The 23908-nt window shown below is 32.8% G+C and overlaps 1 protein-coding gene across 2 annotated transcripts; it reads left to right on the top strand.

The window, feature by feature from the left end:
* Positions 1–3244: 3244 nt before the first annotated feature.
* LOC139489593 (probable ATP-dependent RNA helicase DDX5) lies at positions 3245–22213 on the top strand. 2 transcript variants are annotated; one of them, XM_071276178.1, is made up of 14 exons: positions 3248–3428; positions 5561–5858; positions 7146–7242; positions 10180–10313; positions 10543–10608; positions 10952–11093; positions 11419–11579; positions 13251–13423; positions 13583–13693; positions 14020–14081; positions 14637–14696; positions 18757–18990; positions 19959–20029; positions 20938–22213. In XM_071276178.1, exons 1-13 carry the CDS (start codon positions 3379–3381, stop codon positions 19985–19987), a joined length of 1617 nt encoding a protein of 538 aa, XP_071132279.1. In that variant the 5' UTR covers positions 3248–3378; the 3' UTR covers positions 19988–20029; positions 20938–22213. The 2 variants fall into 2 exon arrangements, with proteins under 2 accessions (XP_071132278.1, XP_071132279.1); XM_071276177.1 differs by lacking the exon at positions 19959–20029 and having other exon boundaries at positions 3245–3428.
* Positions 22214–23908: the final 1695 nt, after the last annotated feature.

Here is a 23908-nt window from a genome sequence, read left to right as displayed (position 1 = left end):
AGGATAGAAAAAGAAAAGGAGTGCCGAATGATAACCGATTTACTCAAAACAAAATCCTCGTAAAACACAGTTCTCTAACATTTCTTTTTTTTTTAATTAAAAAAAGGCACATCAGATCAAAAATCAACATTTGATCAGATTTAAATGGTTTGAACAGTTTTTCAATTCGTAAATGATTTTCTGCGTAATCTGTCGATAAAATTAATAACACGGTGGAGTTGTCATTTTATGTTAAAATGTGCAACATAGCCTAAAAAAGCCAATGATATAAATCTATATGTTCACTATAAAGTAAAGTAAAGTAAAGTAATCTTTATTTAAAGTCGGTTTGCATATATATACATAATAACAGAGAACATGAGCTCTTAAGAGCTCTTTAACCGACTGATATTAATAAACAAAACATAGGGGGGACCGGGGTTGAATGAGACACTTTTTATGTTCTTGTCTATACATACAAATCAATTATACGCAGCTTTCTCACTAGACCTAGCAAACTAGACAAACATCTCGTGTACATTTTAAAAAGGATTTGAATCCACTAAAGCTATTTCTTAAGTCACATCTGACGATTTAATGGGGGTTGTCGCATGTCACAACCTACCCCGTGTGCGGGGTACGTAAAATCTTCAAAAACGCTTCTATGGCATAACCATTTCTATCTCGATGCAATTTGAAAAAGACTTCACGAAAACTTTCTAAATATTCCATAATTTTTTCTCTAAAGGAAGATTTACAGTCACTGTCTCATTCAACCTGTGTCACATTCAACCCCAGTCTCCCCTACATGTAATAACATCAGATACACATACAACACAAACATACAGACATCACATATATATATTAATACATAGATAGCACATGCAGAATAAAAGCTAAGCAAGATAGATTAAAACAAATGTCTAATATCAGCACATATACAGTAGCACATAGTGTGTGGTTATATTTAAATAAAAATGTTGAATGCGTCTATTATTTTTGAAGATATCATGATTTATTGACAGTGCTGAGACACATACATGTATTACGTAAGGTCAAAGTATATACATAAACGAAATTTAAATTTTAAACATCAGTTTACTTTTTTAAATAAAAATTGAAAGTAGTTAATTTGTATAGGTCTTTATAGTCTTCCATAATAATTATTGTTCACTTACACATAGACAAAATCCTTCCATTTCAATGTATTGTGGATCAATAGTATAGTATTTAGAAGATAAAAGTTTCATGCTTAAATATTTACCAATTACGATTTTCATACTATAATGTACAATTCTGGCCACGCGTCAAGAGTGGGAAAAATATAATTTGACCACATAACATAATATACTTTGCAAATGTTTGGTGTATAAATAATAGTAATTAAGAGCGTTAAGATGGCTTGTTTCTTGTGTCTCTTGTGTGTGTGTGGTGATGGTTGTGGTGGAGAAAAAAAGGGGGGTTCCATGCGGATTTCATGTTATACTTTTTCGTATTTGGAAGAATGGAAGAAGAAGACCACAAGGTTAAGACGTTTGAACAAGTTTGCTTTAAGTAATTATGAGCATTCTTTAAAGACTTCAAAGGCGATTCTACGACAGTTTCCACTTCCCCTATTAAAACGGTCAAATGTAATCATTGAGCTGTACATCATGATCACATGCATAAATGAAATTCATGGAATAGGCTGGATCTATTGGTATACATTACTGCAGTAGAGATGGAATGTTGTTAACTTGAGAAAAAAAATCGAATAGTGTATAAAGCGTAAAATGGAGATATTAATAATTTTTAAAATGGAAATTACACTCCATCCAGAAAAGGATACATATTAACCTCAGTATTCATAAAATAAGAATTTTTCGACCTTCCGTTGCGGTCATGGATCAGGTTCGGCCTTATAGTCGTCTCGACCATGTACCATTTTGGCCATATGACTGATGAAAAAAAATTCGTTTCGGCCATTTCGGTTATACCCTTTATAACTTTGAATATAGTTTTTTTGACACTTTTATAGGAATGAAGATTTAAGAAATATTTACTTACCTAGTTTCTCATTCAAAACATCGATAGCCATAATGTCCCGAAACGACCAAGACCGAAGTTGGGTTTACCGAAACGCAGGACCTTTAGCCGAAATGGCTTATAGCCGAAACGTCTCGGAACTTTCTCGGCTTTAGTAGTTTCGACCATGTACCATTTCGGACATGGTAGAAACTACTAAAGCCGAGACGTTTCGGCTAAAAGCCACTTCTCACATGTACCATTTCGGACATGTGAGAAAGTCCATTCGACCGTGTACCATTTCGGACATGTGAGAAAAAGACGTTTCCTCCATTTCGTCCATACATTTATTTTTGTATAGGCCTACCCTTTATGAAAATAATGAGATATTATTAATTTGCCGTACTGATGTGCCGGAATTTTCTTTATTAAGTATAATATATAAAGAAATATTTACTTAGTCTACCTCTTAATTATTCAAAACATTGATAGACATAATGTACCGAAACAACCAAGGTCTTTAATAGTCTTTGTCAACTTGACACTATGATCTCTCTGTATTTAGATCACTATGGTAATTTAATCACGTTCGCTAATGTATAAAAATCATCAAGTTAGTACGAAGTTGGGTATGACCGAAACGACCAAGGACGAAGGTGGGTATGACCGAAACGACCTTTGGCCAAGCAGGTTTAATATAGCCGAAACGTCTCGAAAGCTCGATTAACACTGGAATATTTTTCGTAATATTTGAACAATATTTTCCTTTTTTTCAAAATCCGTGAATTTTAGGTTTTCCATTAATTTCAAAAAATATGTACAAATTGATATTTTTTTGTCTAAAAGTTATAGTGAGACAGTAAGGCAGCAACCATTTGATTTTCGGGGGGGGGGGGGGGGGGGGCTATATGGATTTTTTTTGGAAAAAAAATTGTTTTTGATTCTGAGAAAAAAAATTGTTTGTTTCCCCCTCAGCTGCCACTATATGTAATGCTAAAATTGAAAGAAGAAAATTGTCTTCGACTTGTCCCGAAAAAAACCCATTGTTTTTCGCCGCAGGCGAAAAAAAAAGTTTGTCCAGAAAAAAAATCCATAGCCCTCCCCCAGAAAATCAAATGGTTGCTGCCTAAATGATTCAATAAAGTAGTCTCAGCTATATGTATAATGTATTTATATACCGACTCTAAATAAAATTTACTTACTATAACCAAAGAGTGAGGTTCTGGTTACCTAATGGAACATAGAATCAACAAATGAATGACGTAATTTACGCGCATTAATACAGACACTCATGCGTTCTTTTTGAGTCCATTGAACAACGGACGTACAGTGAGGAAGAAGACCTCCAAACAAGAAATTACATTAAGAACTAATTTGAAGAACAAAACACAAACTATGTCATACAGAGGAAGAGACCACAATTCTGGACGATCAGACCGTAAAGGGTAATTATTAATATTTCTTGCTTTCAGTAATTCAGTTCTAAAAAATGACGATTGTTCAGACATTATGAGAAGTAGTTCCTTGCATAAATTTTTGAACGCATTAAAACATTTGTCTACAAAAGAATGAGTTCCCCTAGGTATATTAAATTAGTTTTTATATATTTTAAGGACGAACATAATCACACTGTCTAAGATTGTTCAACATTCTTTTCGCAATTTAAAAAAATTAATGATCACGACAGGTGTGCATGATCACTATAACCGGACGTTCAAACCTCCATTGACATTGTAAGTTTAGTTATATTTAATAATTAAAAAAAATCTTGTGTGAAGTCTTTTGTCACAAGTTAGGTGCCAAATACACTGGACTGCATGGTAGTTATATAACTTGTTGAAACTTTTCTCAAAGAATACATGTCCCTGAAATTTGGAATATTTAGGCCATAAAAAAGAATAGATTTGTTTGCCCTACCTACCCAGAAAAAACTGCCTACTCAAATTCTGTTATTGTCCTGATTAGAAGAAGGTTTTTTTAATCAGATAGGCATGAAGACTAATAAACATCCGATACAATGTACTTCAATTTCTTAAAAAAAAAAAAAAATACCTACCTACCCACTGTCTCAACCTTGTAGGGTTTGGGCAAACCAAAATATTTTTAATTGTGGCCTTATCAACTTCTATTTCCTGTAATGGCTTTATTATTAAAAATTAGAAAACCACCTTTTGTAGTTGTCCCTTTTATGATAAATTTTCCCCCCTTTTTAAATGAAAAAGGGGAAACTTCATCATGTAAGGGATAACTACAAAAGGTGGTCTTCATTTAAAATGGGGGATAAAGTTTCTTTCAACATTGGAGTAAAAATTTAATTTTGGCAGCCTTCACGCTTAACTTTCGAGTCCACAAGCCAGACGCTTTTTATACGACCCCAAAAAGTTTTTGGGATTGTACATGTATATTGGTATGATGTCGTCGTCCGAAGACACATTGGTTTCCGGATAATAACTATAGTTTAAGTGAAAAGATCTTTATGAAATTTTTTCAGAATGTTCAATACCACAAAATGAAGGTTGGGATTGATTTTGGGGATGATGGTCCCAACTGATTAGGATTAAGGGGCCCAAAACAAGCATTTTTCTAGTTTCAGGATAATAACTTGTGTAGAAGTATTTCAATTGCTCTAAAATCATACCGCAATGTTTAAAACCACAAGTAGAAGGTTTGGATTCATTTTAGGGGTCATGGAGCCAAAGTTTTGGAATTAAGGGCCAAGAAGGGGTCAAAACAAACTTTTTTCTAGTTTCAAGACAATAACTTATGTGTAATTGTATGGATCTCTCTGAAATCGTACCACAATGTACCATATAACAAAGGGGAGGCTGGGATTAAGTTTTGGGTTAATTGTCCAAAATATGTAGGAATTAGGGGCCAAAAAGAAGCATGATTCTAGTTTCCTAACAATCATGACAATAACTTGTGTTTAAGTGTATGGATCTCTCTGAAATTGTACTACAAGGTTTAATACTGCAATGGAAAGCATGGGATTGAGTTTAAGGGTTATTGCTCCAAGGGGGGTTCAAAAAGTTGGAGGGATTTTTTGTTTACCATTTTTTGAAGGGCTTCCTTTTTTTATAGAAGTTTCAAGAAGAAATCTTCAATTGCACAGTATTGTGCAATAGATTTGTTAGATCTTTGACCACATTAATTTTGTGACAAAAACCTATATTATGTCAAAAATTTGATCACAATCAAAATTCAGACAGAATCAAGCCTGAATATTGTGACCAAATTTGTCCCAACTATTCAGTGTTCAACCACTGGGGTCGTATAAAGCTGCGCCCTCCGGAGCACCTGGTTTTAAATTTGAGTTGGATTCTTTGGGCTTGTAGACATAATTTTACAAGCTAAAGCTGAAGGACTTGAGTTTAAGCATGAAGACTGTATATTAGTATGGCCATATTTAATAGAATTAAAAAAGTATGGTTGTGTTTACACCACAAAAGTTTCAAACATGTTCACATGTATAAGTTGTAAGGAATGATAAATTTATTTAACTTAAAATAATTGAAAATTTTATACAGTTTCTGTTTTGTTTGTTTAGATTAATGCAAATATAATAAATTTTATTTAGATATGGAGACTATGGTGGAAGTGACCTCCCAAAAGCATTTGGATCAACCAGTCATAACTTTAGAGATGGTGGTAGTGGTGGACGAGGTGGAGGCGGCTATGGTGGTAGAGGCAGAGGAGGAAGAGGTGGTGGGGGAGGAGGATTTGGTGGACGTGGCGGAAGTTTTGGTGGAGGACAGAGAAATAAAAATGATCAGCCAGGAGCAAACTTACATAAACCTAAATGGGACATGGGCCGCCTTATGACCTTTGAGAAAAATTTCTACAAAGAACATCCAAATGTTGCAGCACGACAACAGGTATTTCCTTAATTAACATAATTTTACCAATTGTAGGTATCAATTTAAATATTTGAAAATGAAAATTCACTGCAAATTCCAACCCCTAACTGAAACAACAAATCAAAAATAATATAGAAAACTCATTTTTAACCTGATTTTTGTGACAAAAATGTCGGTTATTGATTTTGGGAAGTCGGGCGGGCGGCAATTAAATGTTGTCCGTGCATTAACTCATGAAACGTTCAAGCAAAGCTTTTAAAATTTTAATATGTTGATACTGACAACTAAATAAAGGTCAAGTTCAATAATGGCGATTTTGACTTTTACCCTTCAGGAGTTATGGTTTTTGAAAGATTGAAAAATGGAGTTTCCAGTCGTGTCCGTGCATTTACACATGAACTGTTCTACCTAAGCTTTCCAAATTTTAATATGTTGTTACTGATGACAAAATTGAGGTCAAGTTCAATAATGGTGATTTTGACTTTTACCGTTCAGGAGTTAAAATGTATGGTTCTTGAAAGATTGAAAAATGGAGTTTCCAGTCGTGTCCGTGCATTTACGCATGAACTGTTTTACCAAAGCTTCCCAAATTTTAATATGTTGTTACTGATGACAAAATAGAGGTCAAGTTCAATAATGACGATTTTTGACTTTTACCGTTCAGGAGTTGTGGTTCTTGAAAGATTGAGAAATGGCGTTTCCAGTTGTGTCTGTGCATTTTCTCATGAACCATTCAACCAAAGCTTTTGAAATTTTTATATGTTGTTACTGATGGCAAATTAGAGGTCAAGTTCAATAATGACGATTTTGACTTTTACCGTTCAGGAGTTGTGGTTCTTGAAAGATTGTGAAATGGCGTTTCCATTCACGTTGTTGCATTTACTCATGAACTATTCAATCTAAGCTTTTCAAATTTTAAGATGTTGATACTGATGACAAAATGGAGGTCAAATTTGATATTGAAGATTTTCACTTTCACCATTCATCAGTAATGGTTCTAGTGATATCGCCAGGACACAAATAAATATTAATAAATTCGGTTTGCTGTCGTTGTGACAGCCTCTTGTTTACCAATATGATACTTGATTTTCCTATTGTGTAATTTATTGAGTGACCAGATCATCTGGATCCTGTATGTTAAAGGGCAAGGTCAACTTGACACACATGAATACCTACCTGTAGTTGTGAAGGACAATGCTGATACAGGTTTTACCTTGTTCGCATATATTGACAAACTGATGAAAGACATGAATTGAATTTGTGAAGGTTCAGTTAAAGCATTAAAAGTCTGTTTTATTTTTGCAGCATGAAATTATGACCTACTACACATCAAAGCAGATTTCAGTTAAAGGAAATGATTTACCCAAACCAGTATTACAGTTTGAAGAAGCAACTTTTCCAGGTAATTTCATATGTTGTAGCATTTAAGTGATAAATTCAAGTGAATAATTGCTTTGAGGCACAGTAAAGCATATCGATAATGCATGTTCTTGTCATAATCTATCGTCTATGCTAATATCCAAATAAAGTTGGAAATAAGATGATATAAAGGTAACCAGAAAATTTCTGATATTACTCAGGGTTTAAGCTAGGATTTTGAGGGCTTTAGTCACTTTTGCACGCTATTAAAATCAACATTATTTTGTGTATAAGCAATAGAACAATGATGTATATTACTAGCTTCATCTTTTGACTTGGTAAGATTTTAAGGGATTGAGGCACCAGCATGATTGGCAGTTATTGTATGATTTGACTGTATTGGCCATTATTATGAAAGATTCTGACATGGAATCCACAAATTTAGTTCACAATTTCTCTTCAGTTTATTCCAGGGGTCATTCCTGAACAACAAAAGTTGGATTCTATTTTTTTTAAACAAGGAATCACAGCAGAAATTAATTTGCAATGATTATTTCACTGCATAATCATTATCCTTATAAAACGTCTAAGTCGATATTTGGATATCATTTCTATCAAGTTGGAAATGTATTATATCCTTTTTGGAACGATTATAATGACTGAAAGGAGGTTGTAAACAAATCAACAATAGATCACGTTTACTACTTTCGGTTTTAAAATGAAACGAAAACGGGAAGTGACACGTGGATAATAAATTCAAAACGAGTCCGGATTCATCGGGATATTATTATTTTTCGATTTAAATTCCTTTAGTAAGAGATATATTTTTTTAAATGTCTATAAATAGTGATAATTTTATTTGCAAAAATACACCCATATGGGTCAAGCAAACACAAATACAACATTTAATAGTCAAAAGGATACTTTCACGCATGCGTAGAACACAATACAGGAAGCACCTGTTTAAATCATTTCTCGTGAACTTTTTGAATAAACACATGAAAGTTCTTTATTTTAAATGGAAATTGTCGAAAGTTTTTGATGAAAATTTAAATCAAATATGACGAAAATGCCTTCGAATGACGAATCTACGACAAACTAACTTCAGATTGTGATCGTTTGGGAAATATTGAAATTCAAATGCGAACTGTCCGGGTTGTTACATTTTTGATTAAATGACGAAATTATACTCCTGGTTGTTGAAATGCCGACTGACTGATTTTCCTGGGGAAATAATTATGATGGTCATTCAATTACGGATAAGTGACCCATCTGATGGCGATAAGCGGATTAGTTGTAATCACAACTTGTAACACCTGTTGAAAATGTTAATTACCTGGAGGTCATAAACTTGTCAAAAACATGAAGACAGGTAGATTTATAGTTTTTATTGTGAAATTTTTTTTACACTTTCAAAATTAAAGTGACGAAATTGATTTGAAATACTTTCGTCAATGAGAAAACCCTTTCGTAAAATACGAAAGTGACGAGCGCTAGCAAAATCACTGATTACTTAACCCTTAGACTGCTACGCGCGACTATTGTCGTTCCGATAAGACAGTCCGCTACTGCTACTCGCGACTATAGTCGTTTTCTGTACTCGTTTGTTTACACAGTTACCATGGAATGGGCGGAGTCAATATTCATGAGATTGCGGCAGTTTAGACTTGTATGGATTCTGATTGGCTTAAAATCTGCGTTCTTTCGAGTGTCTCTTGACTTTTAATCAGGTATAAGCGATAAACCGAAAGTGAAAATTTTTGATGAAAAAAGTGACAAAATGGCGGACATTGTTTGGAGAAATGGCCAACACGTTCAGAAGTATTTCAATGATAACGATTTAACAGTGGCGGACGATTAAAAGGATTTGGACGAGAACCGAAGATATAATAGACAGAAATGGAAGTATTCTATCAAAACTGCAAACAGAAGACTTTTAAAGCGAGAATTACGGGGATTCCCAGACATTGTTCAAAATGGATGACATGAAACAGGATGTTTATCATTTCGCCTTTCAAATGTGAATCAATATTGACTAACATCGATAGACCCGAACTTTAAGTTTGTCAAGATTATATATCGATGAAAGCTTTAAAAATGAACTTGTCGTGTAAATATATTTGTACATGGAAGTAAAAGTCGGCGCAGTGAAGTTGGAGGAAAATACCGGAAAATATTTGCATAAAAAAGGCCGTTGGTCTGAGAAGAAACTTTTATTTTTTGATAATCACAATGGAACTTAGTTCTTAAAAGAGATTTTAAACTATATTGGTTCAATTCTGAAGTCATGGATACTTTTACATTGATGGATCGTTTAATAAAACATGAAAAAATAAGTTTACCTTTGTTTACCTATTTTCGCACCTGTACAGGTAAAACATGACCAGAGACTCACACAAAAATAAAATAAATTAAAAATACAGAATCTAACAATACTTTTTTATATAACTTTTATTGATGAATATTCAATATTTACAAAGATACAGCAATTGTAAGTGAACATGTTTATTTCATCAGTGATTAAAATTTTACTCAGCATTACACAAAAGTACAATAGAAATCAATGCAGCAGTCTAAGGGTTAAGGACAAGCAGCCCCATAGTCCAATCAGAAAATAAGTTAACGTGAGGGCAGCTAAAACAATAGTCTTCATGGCAAAATGAAATGCACAGAATAATTCATGCATTTATATATATATACCTATGTAAATCTCACTTAAAACTTGTGTTGAGGTTTGGTGTTCCATAAATTCCTATACAACTGGTAATTTGTCACTAGGAAAAATGCAGTAATGATTTGCAAATAAACGGAAAAAATAAGGTGTCAATTTGAAGACTTGTCAACTGGAGGGAAAAAAAAAATGATAATTTCATATGGTTAATAAATTTATTATGGTAATAAGATAACATTTAATTTATTTATAATTTTGCTATAAGGGATGGTATTATATGTGTGATTATTATTAATTTTTGTTTAATAGATTATGTTATGCAGAGTATCCAAAGACAAAATTGGGTAAGCCCAACAGCTATACAGTCTGTTGGATGGCCTGCTGCACTAAGCGGCAGAGATATGGTTGGAATCGCACAAACTGGTTCAGGAAAAACTGCAGGGGTAGGTCAAACTTAAAACATTGTTAAAGCATCATTAAATTATTAATACAGATCTGGGGTGAAACGAAATAGAAAGAAAAACTTGTAAACTAAAATGATTAAAACACGGTTAATAAAGTGATATATTTCTTTTCTTTGAGAAGCCAATCTAATGTATACATTTACTTTCCATTGTGTGAAGATCTGTGAACAAGTCCTTTTATTGATAAGATTCCACTGTTTACTTTCAGTTCATGTTACCAGCCATTGTACACATAATGAATCAGCCACATCTACTAAGAGGAGATGGACCAATTGTAAGTGTATTGTTGAGAATTGATTTAAGTCTTGTTTTTAATTTCTTCATCCTAGCATGAACAATTCACAATTTTGTAGTAGATCAATAAGAAAAAAATATGATAGCTTTATTTAGGTTACACTGCAGAAAATTTTCAAAAACGATTGATATTTATTAATTAGCTGGAAAGCCAAAGTTGACAGAAATCCTCTAAGATGGAATTTAGTAACAGTATCTGTTAAAAGGTATTCAGATCATGTTTCACACTGAATGCAATTCCAAGAAATTAATCAAACTTGAAGCACAGGAACCATTTTCTTTTATTTTTGAGTGCCCGTTTTATCACCAAAAACTTTTTCCAGGTTCTAGTCTTAGTGCCAACAAGAGAACTTGCCCAACAAGTACAGGAAGTTGCTAACGAATTCGGAAGACAATCAAGGATCAGAAATGTTTGTGTATATGGTGGATCTCCCAAAGGACCACAAATCAGAGATTTAGAAAGAGGTTTGTAATGTCTACCTTATGTTCAAGTGCCAGTCTTGTTTATTTAAATAGAATCACAAATCAGAAAGTTTTGATTGTATTTCATCTTCAGCTTTTTGAAAAAAATCTAGTAAAGTGCAATTAGAAAGTTTATAAACAAGCTGATTTCCTTTTTGATGTTCAAATTTGGAGAACAAAAAAAATATAATGCTTCTTTCATAGATATATGTCAGACTTTAAAGATTATTCAATTCAAATATTGTTATGTATCAATCCAGCAGCAAACAATCTTGGACAACAGTTATTGTAGATGATGTTTTAATATTATCAATTTGCTCATTCTTAGGATCTGAAATATGTATAGCCACTCCAGGCAGATTAATAGATTTACTGGAGGCAGAAAAAACAACATTGAAAAGATGTACATACTTAGTACTAGATGAAGCTGACAGAATGTTGGACATGGGATTTGAACCACAAATCAGAAAAATTGTAGAACAAATTAGAGTAAGTAGTGAATGCAGTGGTAACTTTATCTTCAATCTTAGTTAAATCATAGACCCAATGGTGCCAGGTCATGGACTGTTTTCTGCTGAGACATTCCCTGTTTCATTCTTAATTTTGATTGTTTTTCCAGCTAAATTTTTAAAATGCCTCAAAGGTGTTTGGATAAAATAATTTGTTCTATGTGAACAAAGATTTGAAACCATATCCTTGTATGAATTTTCCTGTTTTTGTCGAGCCTGCAACTTTTGTTGCAGAAAGCTCGACATAGGGATAGTGATACGGCGGCGGCAGCGGTGTTAGCTCACTTCTTAAAAGCTTTATATTTCAGAAGGTGGAAGACCTGGATGCTTCATACTTTGTATATAGATGCTTCATGTTACGAAGTTTCGGTCAGTCACATGTCCAATGTCCTTGACCTCATTTTCATGGTTCAGTGACCACTTGAAAAAAAAGTTCAAATTTTTTGTAATGTTGAATTCTCTCTTATTATAAGTAATAGGATAACTATATTTGGTATGTGTGTACCCTGCAAGATTATCATGCCCGTCAGACAGTTTTCACTTGACTTCGACCTCATTTCATGGAATAGTGATCAAGGTTAAGTTTTGGTGGTCAAGTCCATATCTCAGATACTATAAGCAATAGGGCTAGTATATTCGGTGTATGGAAGGACTGTAAGGTGTACATGTCCACCTGGCAGGTGTCATCTGACCTTGACCTCATTTTCATGGTTCAGTGGTTATAGTTAAATTTTTGTGTTTTGGTCTGTTTTTCTCATACTCTATGCAATAGGTCTACTATATTTGTTGTATGGAATGATGGTAAGGTGTACATGTCTAGCGGGCAGATGTCATGTGACATTGACCTAATTTTCATGGTTCAGTGGTCAAAGTTAAGATTTTGAGTTTTGGTCTTTTTATCTAATACTGTATGCCATAGGTCAACTATATTTGGTGTATGGAAATATTTTATGATCTTTATGTCAGTCGCGCAGGTTTTATTTGACGGTGACCTCATTTTCACAGTTCATTGCACAGTGTTAAGTTTTTGTGTTTTGGTCTATTTCTCTTAAACTATAAGTAATGGGTCAACTATATATGTTGTATAGAAGCATTGTTAGCTGTACATGTCTGCCTGGCATGGTTCATCTGACCTTGACCTCATTTTCAAGGTTCATTGGTCTTTGTTTAGTTATCTTGGTTAATGTTAAGTTTATGAGACAGTTGTAATAAAACTAAGCTTTATACTTGGGACTATCAGCATAACATCAATGATTAGTATAGAAGGCGAGACATTTCAGCGTGTGCACTCTTGTTTACTTATTGCAGAACACTTTATTTTATACAAAAATTGCTCTTAAACATCTAGAATTTCTGCAGGTTAAAAGTACAAGTTTAAACTTGGAATTTAAGTGCACTGATTTAATTTTATTCTGACTGCACAGTAGTTTGTTATAAAAGAAAAGAAAACCTTGTGCATAAAAAGAAATAAAAGGTAAACAGGACTACACTGGAGAAAAAAAATTGGTGTCTCCAAAACTTGTCTAATATATTCAATTGTGTAGCTTTTTAATATTATCTCTTTATTGGTTGTGCATTGTTCAGTTATCGTCGGTGAAATGAAAAAATATTGAAAAAGTTCACTTTAAGCATATTTTTTTATCTTTTGCAGCCCGATAGACAAACTTTGATGTGGAGTGCTACTTGGCCAAAAGAAGTCAAAACATTAGCAGATGAATTTCTGAGTGATAACATCATGATGAATATAGGAGCCCTTCAAATTCATGCCAATCATAATATACTACAGATAATTGATGTGTGTACAGAAACAGAAAAAGACTACAAGTAATTATATTTACATATTTCTTTCCTGTTTCTAGTTCATTTACATAACAACTAGAAAGAATGTTTCTTTGGCAGTACCAACATGTAAAGAAATATACCAATTGTTTGGAAATAAAATATTAGTTTTGTCATATTTCTATATAATTTATTTTTTTATAGATTGATGAAATTATTAGACGAAATAATGCAAGAAAAAGAAAATAAAACAATAGTATTCACAGAAACAAAGAGAAGAGCTGATGAATTGACGAGACGAATGAGAAGAGAAGGGTATGCATTTGATTAATTCTATAGAAATGTTCTTTCCCAATCATAACACAGCTTTAAATGGCAGAATGTTAAAAGTTGATCCTTAAATGTTTGATTTTTAATTGTTTATTTCAAATATTTGTAGCATGTAATTGCTATATAATCTTAAAAATGCTTAACAACCTGTTATATATTTTACAGGTTAACAAAAAAACTTTTTTTTGCAATTTCTGTTTTCTTTGACAAAAAAACTAGTATGTCTGAACATGCTGAAGGGCTATTTTATTTACAAATGTAATCATATTATTGTATGTTTTTATGTTAAAAGATATTTGTTTTACTTACAGATGGCCAGTGATGTGTATACATGGAGATAAAAATCAACAAGAAAGAGATTGGGTTCTACAAGGTAGGCTTTAAATAATTGTTTAACAATCCAGTTGGATATTTTAAGGAAAGGATGGCTTTCAAAAACTATACATGAATTGAGACACTGTCAAAAATTATTCTTGTCTTTTCACCGTTGAGAATTCATTATACTGCATTTGGTGTCTGTGCTGCTGGTGATTTAGGGTATGATTAACTCGAAGCCACTGGGATGATTCCAATAAAACGTACTGACCACATTATATATTATTAAAAAAAATTGTACACAGATCCTGATGTCTTTCCATAAATGTTGAACGTCTTAAAATTGAGCCGACAATTATAAAATATCATGATACTTCATCATATTCTGTTCATAATACTTTTCAAAGTAAAGTATCCTTTACTCATATAATTTTGAAACAACTGATAATATTACTTTTCAAAGTAAAGTATCCTTTACTCATATAATTTTGAAACAACTGATAATATATATGTCTGTCAGAATATAAAGTTGATTGCCTTGTTTGATATAATATTGTATTCTTTTGAAGTAGTGTATGTAATAATATCATTGTATTTTGTTATTTTATTTCAGAATTTAGAGTAGGAAAAACACCAATTCTAATAGCCACAGATGTAGCGTCCAGAGGTCTAGGTTTGTACACAAAAACTGTCACTAGTGACTAAAGTATATATAATGAGTTAAATTATTCCTGAATTTACCTGTAATTGAGTCATTTTGAAGTAAACAAGTCTTGATGATCATTTGATCAAAATATTGTGTACCATTTTGTAAAGTTGTAAGTGGTTTTGCATAATTTCAAACGTGTATTAATTCTATTCACAATACTGACTTATTATTTTGCTTTTTCTTTTTGAATAGAAGCTTATCTCTTTAAAAAGAAGAGTTCCTGAATCAGCTTTCAATGTTGATCTAACGGAAATAACTTTATAATAGACTTATGTCTGGTACTGGCGAGGAGGAAAATAATAGACTTTGCTTCGTGGAACTGACTGATGCAAAAGGAGGGAATGTGCATTTTCAAAAACTTAAGAAGAAACCTGAAAATAACTTAAAATGGGATATATATTAGAACTGCAGATGCACAAACCCTTCAAGGAATGCACTCCTAAACAGCTTGGAATGTAGATTTTACAAGACATGTCCTCAAGACTCAGTAAACAAATCAGAGAAGGTATTTGTATGGAGATATAAACTTGCCAAAACACGAGTAGTTGCAAAGGTTAAACAAGGAATAGAGCAAGCTGGCTGTTACAAATGGCCAAATGTTAATGGACGACCATTTTAATCGTCTATTTTTTTTCTTCAGTTATTTTTATACTTTGCAATCTGTCAGCATACCACAATTATTGCAGTTCCGCTCCAATACATTTTTTGTGATAACGAGATGTCTATCCCTTTCTCTTCATATATTTGCTTTAGAAATAGGACATGCATGTATAAGTTAGCATTTATCTAGTTATCACTATTGCTGCCTTTCTTTATTCAAAAGGTCTTGTTTACTGAAAGAGAGAGATCTTTGAATTAGGGGGTCAAGCAGTTTTGAGCTCTCAACAGTGAACATTTGGCATACAAATGTGCTTTAATTGGCCAATCAAAAACATCAGAACATTTTTATGACGTCTGTACCTTATTATATTGTACTACAGTCCTAACGAAGCAGGTACCAGACCTGTTTGTATTTATTTTATCTATTGGGTTTTTATACGACCGCAAATTTTGAAAAAATTTTCGTCGTATATTGCTATCACGTTGGCGTCTGCGTCGTCGTCGTCGTCGTCGTCGTCGTCGTCTGGCGTCCGAATACTTTTAGTTTTCGCACTCTAACTTTAGTAAAAGTGAATAGAAATCTATGAAATTTTAACACAAGGTTTATGACCATAAAAGGAAGGTTGGTATTGATTTTGGGAGTTTTGGTCCCAACATTTTAGGAATAAGGGGCCAAAAAGGGCCCAAATAAGCATTTTCTTGGTTTTCGCACCATAACTTTAGTTTAAGTTAATAGAAATCTATGAAATTTTGACACAAGGTTTATGACCACAAAAGAAAGATTGGGATTGATTTTGGGAGTTTTGGTTTCAATAGTTTAGGAATAAGGGGCCAATAAAGGGCCCAAATAAGCATTTTTCTTGGTTTTTGCACAATAACCTTAGGTTAAGTAAATGGAAATCTATGAAATTTAAACACAATGTTTATGACCACAAAAGGAAGGTTGGTATTTATTTTGGGAGTTTAGGACCCAACAGATTAGGAATTAGGGGCCAAAAAGGGACCCAAATAAGCATTTTTCTTGGTTTTCGCACTATAATGTTAGTATAAGTAAATACAAATCTATGAAATTTAAACACAAGGCTTATGACCATAAAAGGAAGGTTGGTATTGATTTTGGGAGTTTTGGTCCCAACAGTTTAGGAAAAAGGGGCCCAAAGGGTCCAAAATTAAACTTTGTTTGATTTCATCAAAATTGAATAATTGGGGTTCTTTGATATGCCGAATCTAACTGTATATGTAGATTCTCAACTTTTGGTCCCGTTTTCAAATTGGTCTACATTAAGGTCCAAAGGGTCCAAAATTAAACTTAGTTTGATTTTGACAAAAAATGAATCGGTTGGGTTCTTTGATATGTTGAATCTAAAAATGTACTTAGATTCTTGATTATTGAAGTTTTTTTGGTCCAGTTTTCAAATTGGTCTACATTAAGGTCCAAAGGGTCCAAAATTAAACTTTGTTTGATTTCATCAAAAATTGAATCCTTGGGGTTCTTTGATATGCCAAATCTAACTGTGTATGTAGATTCTTCATTTTTGGTCCTGTTTTCAAATTTCAAATTCTACATTAAAGTCCAAAGGGTCCAAAATTAAACTAAGTTTGATTTTAACAAAAATTGAATTCTTGGGCCTCTTTGATATGCTGAATCTAAACATGTACTTAGATTTTTGATTATGGGCCCAGTTTTCAAGTTGGTCCAAATCAGGATCTAAAATTATTATATTAAGTATTGTGCAATAGCAAGTCTTTTCAATTGCACAGTATTGTGCAATGGCAAGAAATATCTAATTGCACAATATTGTGAAATAGCAAATTTTTTTTTAATTAGAGTTATCTTTCTTTGTCCAGAATAGTAAGCAAGAAATATCCTATTTGTGCAATAGCAAGAATTTTTTTTAATTGGAGTTATCTTTCTTTGTCCAGAATCAACTTAAATCTTTGTTATGTACAATATACAATGTATATACACTTTTTACTACCAACTGATAAATTTAAATAATCTTTACCATTCAGTGATAACAAGCAGTTTTTTTACATCTTAATATTTTATGATGTATTTAAATGAGTAGTTATTGTTGCAAACTCCATTAGAAATTTGAATTGATATCAGTTTTGAAAAAGGGAAACGGGGATGTGAAAAAAAAGGGGGGGGGGTTAAATTTTTCTCATTTCAGATTTCATAAATAAAAAGAAAATTTCTTCAAACATTTTTTTGAGAGGATTAATATTCAACAGCATAGTGATTTGCTCAAAGGCAAAAAAAACCTTTTAAGTTCATTAGACCACATTCATTCTGTGTCAGAAACCTATGCTGTGTCAACTATTTAATTTTAGATTTAAAAAGTTTGAAGAAGAAATCTTTAATTGATTTGTAAAATCTTGGCATTTGTTTTGTGTAAAAAAAAACCATGTAATGTCAAAAATTTGATCACAATCCAAATTCAGAGCTGTATCATGCTTGAATGTTTTGTCCATACTTGCCCCAACTGTTCAGGGTTCGACCTCTGCGGTCGTATAAAGCTGCGCCCTGCGGAGCACCTGGTTATGTTTACTTTGGCCAGAGCGCAATATTGAAAAACAACTTAGAAGATAATTGGGGGGGAGAAAAGGATGAATTATTTTGTCCTTTATTTTAATTCTTTAGCTTTCTCAAGAAGTTAAATTAAATCTCTTTCCTCCCCCTCAATTCTAAATTATTGTATTGCATTATATATTGGGGGTTGATTGTTCTTAATTGTTACTTATGAAATTTTTTGTGCAATTCTAAATCAAGTATTTTGTAATATAAAGGTCTTGTATCCGTTATGAATGTATTTTATATGACTGCAAAGTTCTATGTATTGTGAATATGCATATTGACTGCAAAGTTATACTATTTGTGGATGTTGACATTTAAATTTGAAAGAGAATGTAGGTTTTGGCAAGTGACATACAAATAAATATGTGATGGGTTTAAGGAGATAGAAGGATATGTGTTGATGCAGCATTCAGATGGAAAAGGAGTGCATGAATCATCAGCCGCAAAAGCAAAGTGCAGTATTGCATGCTCCCACTTGTCTCATGTTGTTTTCTGTTGGACGTGCCTTGGGTTTAAGGTATTCTGATTGCAGGTATTTATGGTATGGATATGTGAATAAGGTAAGTCACTAATCATTTCCTTGTATTAAAATACTTGAGACCCAGGGTGAGAATGAAAACAGCATGACCGTTCCTATTTTTGCGTTATAAATAATAATTGGGAGTATGCATGTTTTATCAGTAAATAAATGCCATGTAACCAGACTTGTGTAAATGAGTTGATAGTAATACTTAAACTAATTGATATTCATTTGCAGTATTACATGTGTAATGTACTAGTACTTATTTGTATTTCTGTTTTATTTTATTGTCACTTTTGTGCTTTGATCACATTTGGGACATACAGATGTAGACGATATCAAATTTGTGATAAACTTTGATTATCCAAACTCATCAGAGGACTATGTTCATAGAATAGGCAGAACAGCTCGTGCAAACAACACAGGAACAGCATACACATTCTTCACACAAAATAACTGTAAACAGGCTGCAGATTTGATAAGTGTACTGCGTGAAGCCAACCAACAAGTTAATCCAAAACTAGTGCAACTTGGAGAAAGTGCCAGATTCTTAGGAAAAGGTAAACGTCTAGGCAAATGTTTTGTGTAATAAAGATGTAACATAAATTAACTTGAATGGTATTATAAAGGGTTGGTGTAGCATGCAATTTTCTTGTAAATCTAATGTTGAAGGGCTTTACCGAAATTAAGTAACTTCATCTTTGTTCATGACATCCTAGCCCTGCAAGGAGTGGTCGATAAGTACTTTGTCCTCACAATCATATTTGTCCATTTTTTCTAATGAGTACAAAATTGGCATGGAGCATCATGTGAGGATGTTTTTGTAATGCATTTTTAAAATTCAGTGCTCAACAACTTCCTCTTTACAGAAAACTTATTAATTCAAAGACATAGTTACTCCGTAAAATCTTCCTTAAATTTGGAATCTTGATTTTATGTTGGTCCATACATGTGAGATGCAATCCAAAATCCATTGCATATTTTCCTGTTGGTATCATTTGTTTTGTAAAAATAGCTCAAGTTTTCATGATGGTAACAAGGTTATTGTAGAGATGAAGATGGAATTTTCAAGCAAAATAAATTTTAATAAGAAATATTGTGAGAAATGATAATTCGTTATTGCCTTTAAATAATAGATGTTTTCAGGTGTATGAAGGTGGAGATAATACAGCAGAGCTTTCAGACAAAGAAGGGGGGAATAATGAACGGCATCATTAATAAGGACTATTTGTTATAAATGCTTTTTGAGGGTTGAAGGGAAATTTTTAGTTTCTGACATTAAGGGTACCATTTATGCTTGTAGGTCTACTTAATGTAAGCACAATAAATCTTGAGAGCGTATTTTGGAAGTCTGGAAAATTTTAAGTCCATTTCCTTCCCTCCCATATCTAATTTAATGAACTTGTCCAAAGTAAAGGCGAACATGTGAAATATTTATAATAGACAGTTGATGGTCAGAAAAAGTTTGTTCCAAATTTTTAAAAACTTTTATGGAGCATTAAAAATTGTTTCTTTTTGCTTTAATTAGGCCTGATCACAGAACCATTGTTTTGGTGAAGGGCCTTTGTTGACTTCTAGATGCTTCCATATTTTCTTCTTGTAAGTATTTTGACCATCAGTTGTTTTTTTTGTACGATGGACAAAGAAAATTTTAAATTGCACCATTGCTGACGTTTCAAAAATTTTAATTTTCCAGGTTAAAGTAGGAAGTTAATAAGTTGCTTGTAACATGTTAAGTTATTCTTTAAAAAAATAATCACATTTAAGTCTTTTGTCTCGTAATGTAGTGAGAAAATTAAATAGCCCCCAACAATCATCTTAAATTGTAAAATTTTTTAATGTATGCTGATGCAATTTCCACTTTTTAGTTGTCATGAATATACTTGAACTGTTGGCCACTTCACTGAGAGAAAAGAACAATCCAAACTTTAATTTCATTTGATAATGGGTATACTTTACTTTTTTAATGGTTCTGTAAAAAAGTCATTTTTGTAGACTTGTAACTTGTAACCTACATTGAGGACTATGGAATGAATGGGAGGTTAGAGTCGATTACAAGCTTGACATTAATACAAAACATTAGACATGATTTTATTTATAAAGCTGGGAATGCCATATATATATTGAGGCAGTAACAGCTATAAATACAATACTATGCATGTGCCACTATTTAAATAATGGAAAATTTATTCAAAATTCAGTTTTCAAGTGCTTATCCTGATAGAAAAGAAATCTTAAAGTGGCATTAAACTTGAGGAAAATACAGAGACGTAATAATCTGATTTAATTGTATTTTCCTGAACCAAGAATTTTCAGATTCCTTTCTAATATTTTTAATTTGAAATTTTTTGTGTATTTTAAAGTAACTAAAATAATGGACACTTGACTAATAAGGATTTATTGCATTGTCAGTCAATATTGGAATATTTTCTTGGTCTGCTGAAATTGCATCAAGTATTTTTTTTTACTTTTGGTAAATTTCCTTAAATTTTAAATTTCTTTTTCAGGTCGTAATCGTTATAGTAGAGGAGGAGGTGGTGGACGGGACGACAGGAGAGGAGGAGGAGGACGTTTTGGTGATCGTGATTCAAGCAGAGGGGGTCGTGGGGGTGGGTTTGGGAATAAGGGTGGTTCATATGGATCTGGTGGAGGTGCAGGGGGTCGTTCAGGGTATGGGGCCAGCTCTGGGGGATCTAGTTTTGGTGGAGCAAATCGCAGTAGTGGATTTAGCAATGGGGGGCAAAAAGGATTCGGAAATACTACTGGAGCAACGAAAGGATTTGGAAATACAACTGGAGCAACAAAAGGATTTGGAAATACATCTGGAGCACAAAAAGGATTCGGAAATACTAGTGGAGGACAGAAAGGATTTGGAAATACTAGTGGTGGTTATAGCCAGTCTAGTGGAAGTTATAATCAAACACAAGAAGGAGGTGGACATTATAATTTACGTCATCCACAACATGACGCATCACAGGGCCAAATGAATGGCTATAATAATGGTTACAGTGGACAATACACTCAGCAGCAATGGGGTAATCAGTGGAATACTTCTTCTCAACCTCCATTACCAGCTGGTAATCCACCCAAAATACCCCCTCCTCCACCAGTATAAATCTCTAATTAGTCTCACGATTTTATCTCAATGTTGCAATGTAACTTTATTTATTGTAAATTTCATATCATGTAAGTCCCATGTCATGTCATTCTCTACATGCAAAATTGTTGTCAACTGACAGAAAATAAACAAAAGTGTACAAATTATTCTTAAATACTCATTTCTTCATAGTGATGTCTTTTATGATTTTATGAAATATTCATCTGTTCAGTTAATAACATTTTGTTATTTTTCTCATCTGTGCATATGATATAGGGTCCAGTCAAATTTAGCACTACCAAGATATAAAAATAACATTTTTAAGTGCTCAGTTTGCAAAAAATCCATGTTCATTTGTTTTTAATGTATGTACAATAAGAAGTGTTTTATCATGTTTTATAAGGAAGTTAAATAGTTTTATTGTCTTTTCTCTGTATGACATAATAATGTGAAAAAAATATAACAACAGAAGACAAATAAACTAATCAGGTCAGGTAAGTATAACATTAAAGGATATAAAAACAAGAAATGTAACAACTAGTAAGATAACTAGTAAAAGGATTTTTTTAACATCTCATTTTTAGCCGGTCTGGCATTGACCACAAATTGTTGTTATTTTGTTATAGTGGTCATGTTTTACCACAACATGTAAGAAAAGAAATTAAAATAAAAAAAATTGTAAATTATTTGTTTCAAATTTCTGTCATTGCACTACAAATATACTATCAAGCTGTCAAAACCAGTTTTGAAGGTGGAAATTAAAATCTTTTCTGTTAAATGCAATGAGCTAGTTGCATGTTGAAATATATTTATTTACATGTAGTTTGATTGATTCAAAAATTACTGATCTCTTAAACTTTTGTCTGGAGTCAAAAAGTGTTCATGTATCACATGTATTGCAGAAAACATAATTAGGTCTTGAATAGTAGTCGCTAGACATTGTCCATCTGAAAGACTTTGGTATGTCACACAATTTTCTTTGGCTTCTGTAGAAGGGAATGCTGTTGGATACTGATAAGTTTAAGTTGTAAAGTGGAAGCATTTTTCACATCCAACAGCTTGAAATTTCGACCCATTTAATTCTGTAGTTTGTTTTATGCTTCAGTATTCGATTCAAAACTTGGTCATGGTTTATAAAAAAGCTCATGAAATCCAGCAATTTGATTGGTTGATTTTCGAGTACAAAAATCATGCTCGAAAGTTTTGACAGTGAGGCCTGGTATAATAAACAGTGAGAACTATAGGTCACTGTGCCGGTTGTTGCCTTGTTGCAGTATGCTTTTTAAGTATTTTGGCGACCCGATTTTCAATTCCAGTTGTATGTGGAATTTTTCAATTCCAGTTGTATGTGGAATTGTTAAGTTATTAAATATAGGTAAAATTTGTCTATTGATATATTGTTGATTTTAATTTCCTTTTATGTCATGAAAGCATTCTCAAATTTCCTTATATTACATTTGTAGTTAAGATCGCACATGCTGAATGTGATGCCTGCTTTACTTGCATTGATTTTATGTTGATGGTCCCATAAAGCTTCGCTACAAGTATCACATATACTACACATGAAAAAGACATGATCCAAGAAAAAAGAGTTTGAGGTCGGTTAGGTTGAAATACATGTACATCTTGGAAACAAACCTCAACAAGAAAATAAGTTCAAGGTTGGATAAATCATGCGAGACCGACATGTTCACCTTACAATCAATCTGCATAAATTTAAATTGCAACTTGCTTGCAGTATCTAAAAACAAACTGAAAGCAATGAGATCAGATGCCTACATGTACACCTTGCAATCATGTACATCAAATATAGCTTGCCGCACCTGTGATCTGTAAGAATGAGGTCAAGGTCAAATGAAACCTGGTACATCTGATAAAAATTTCTATTCACTAAAAAATAGTTTACCTATTGCATATAGTATTAGAAAAAGATCTGAACCATGAAAATGATGTCATAGTTTGATGACACCTACCTATTTCAGGTGTTTGCAATCATTTCATACAAAAAAATTGATTTATTGAGTACTAATATATCTTCACCTAAAACCTTCATTGCAATGAGGTCAAGGTGAGATGACAACTGTCTGACAGGCACAAAGACCTTGCAAGATCAGCACATACTAAATATAATTAAAGAGGAAAATTAAAATTAACGTTACATAATTTTTTTTTTCTCTAAGTTGGTGCTTAACCATGACTGAAGTCATGGACATATGACAGATTGGAACTTTTTAACATGAGGCATCTGTATACAGAGTAAGAAGCATCAAGGTCAACCACATTTTGACAGCTGTTAAGTACACTTGTATAGTTCATTGACCTTGCCGGATCGATGTCGAACTTTCGACGAAAACAGATGAGTCACAGGCTTGTTTTTATGA

This window comes from Mytilus edulis, chromosome 9 (genome assembly GCF_963676685.1).
Source record: "Mytilus edulis chromosome 9, xbMytEdul2.2, whole genome shotgun sequence".
In the NCBI taxonomy this organism is placed as follows: Eukaryota; Metazoa; Mollusca; class Bivalvia; order Mytilida; family Mytilidae; genus Mytilus; species Mytilus edulis.
Note: the sequence above shows the minus strand (reverse complement) of the source record. Positions and strands in the feature narration are given on the sequence as shown.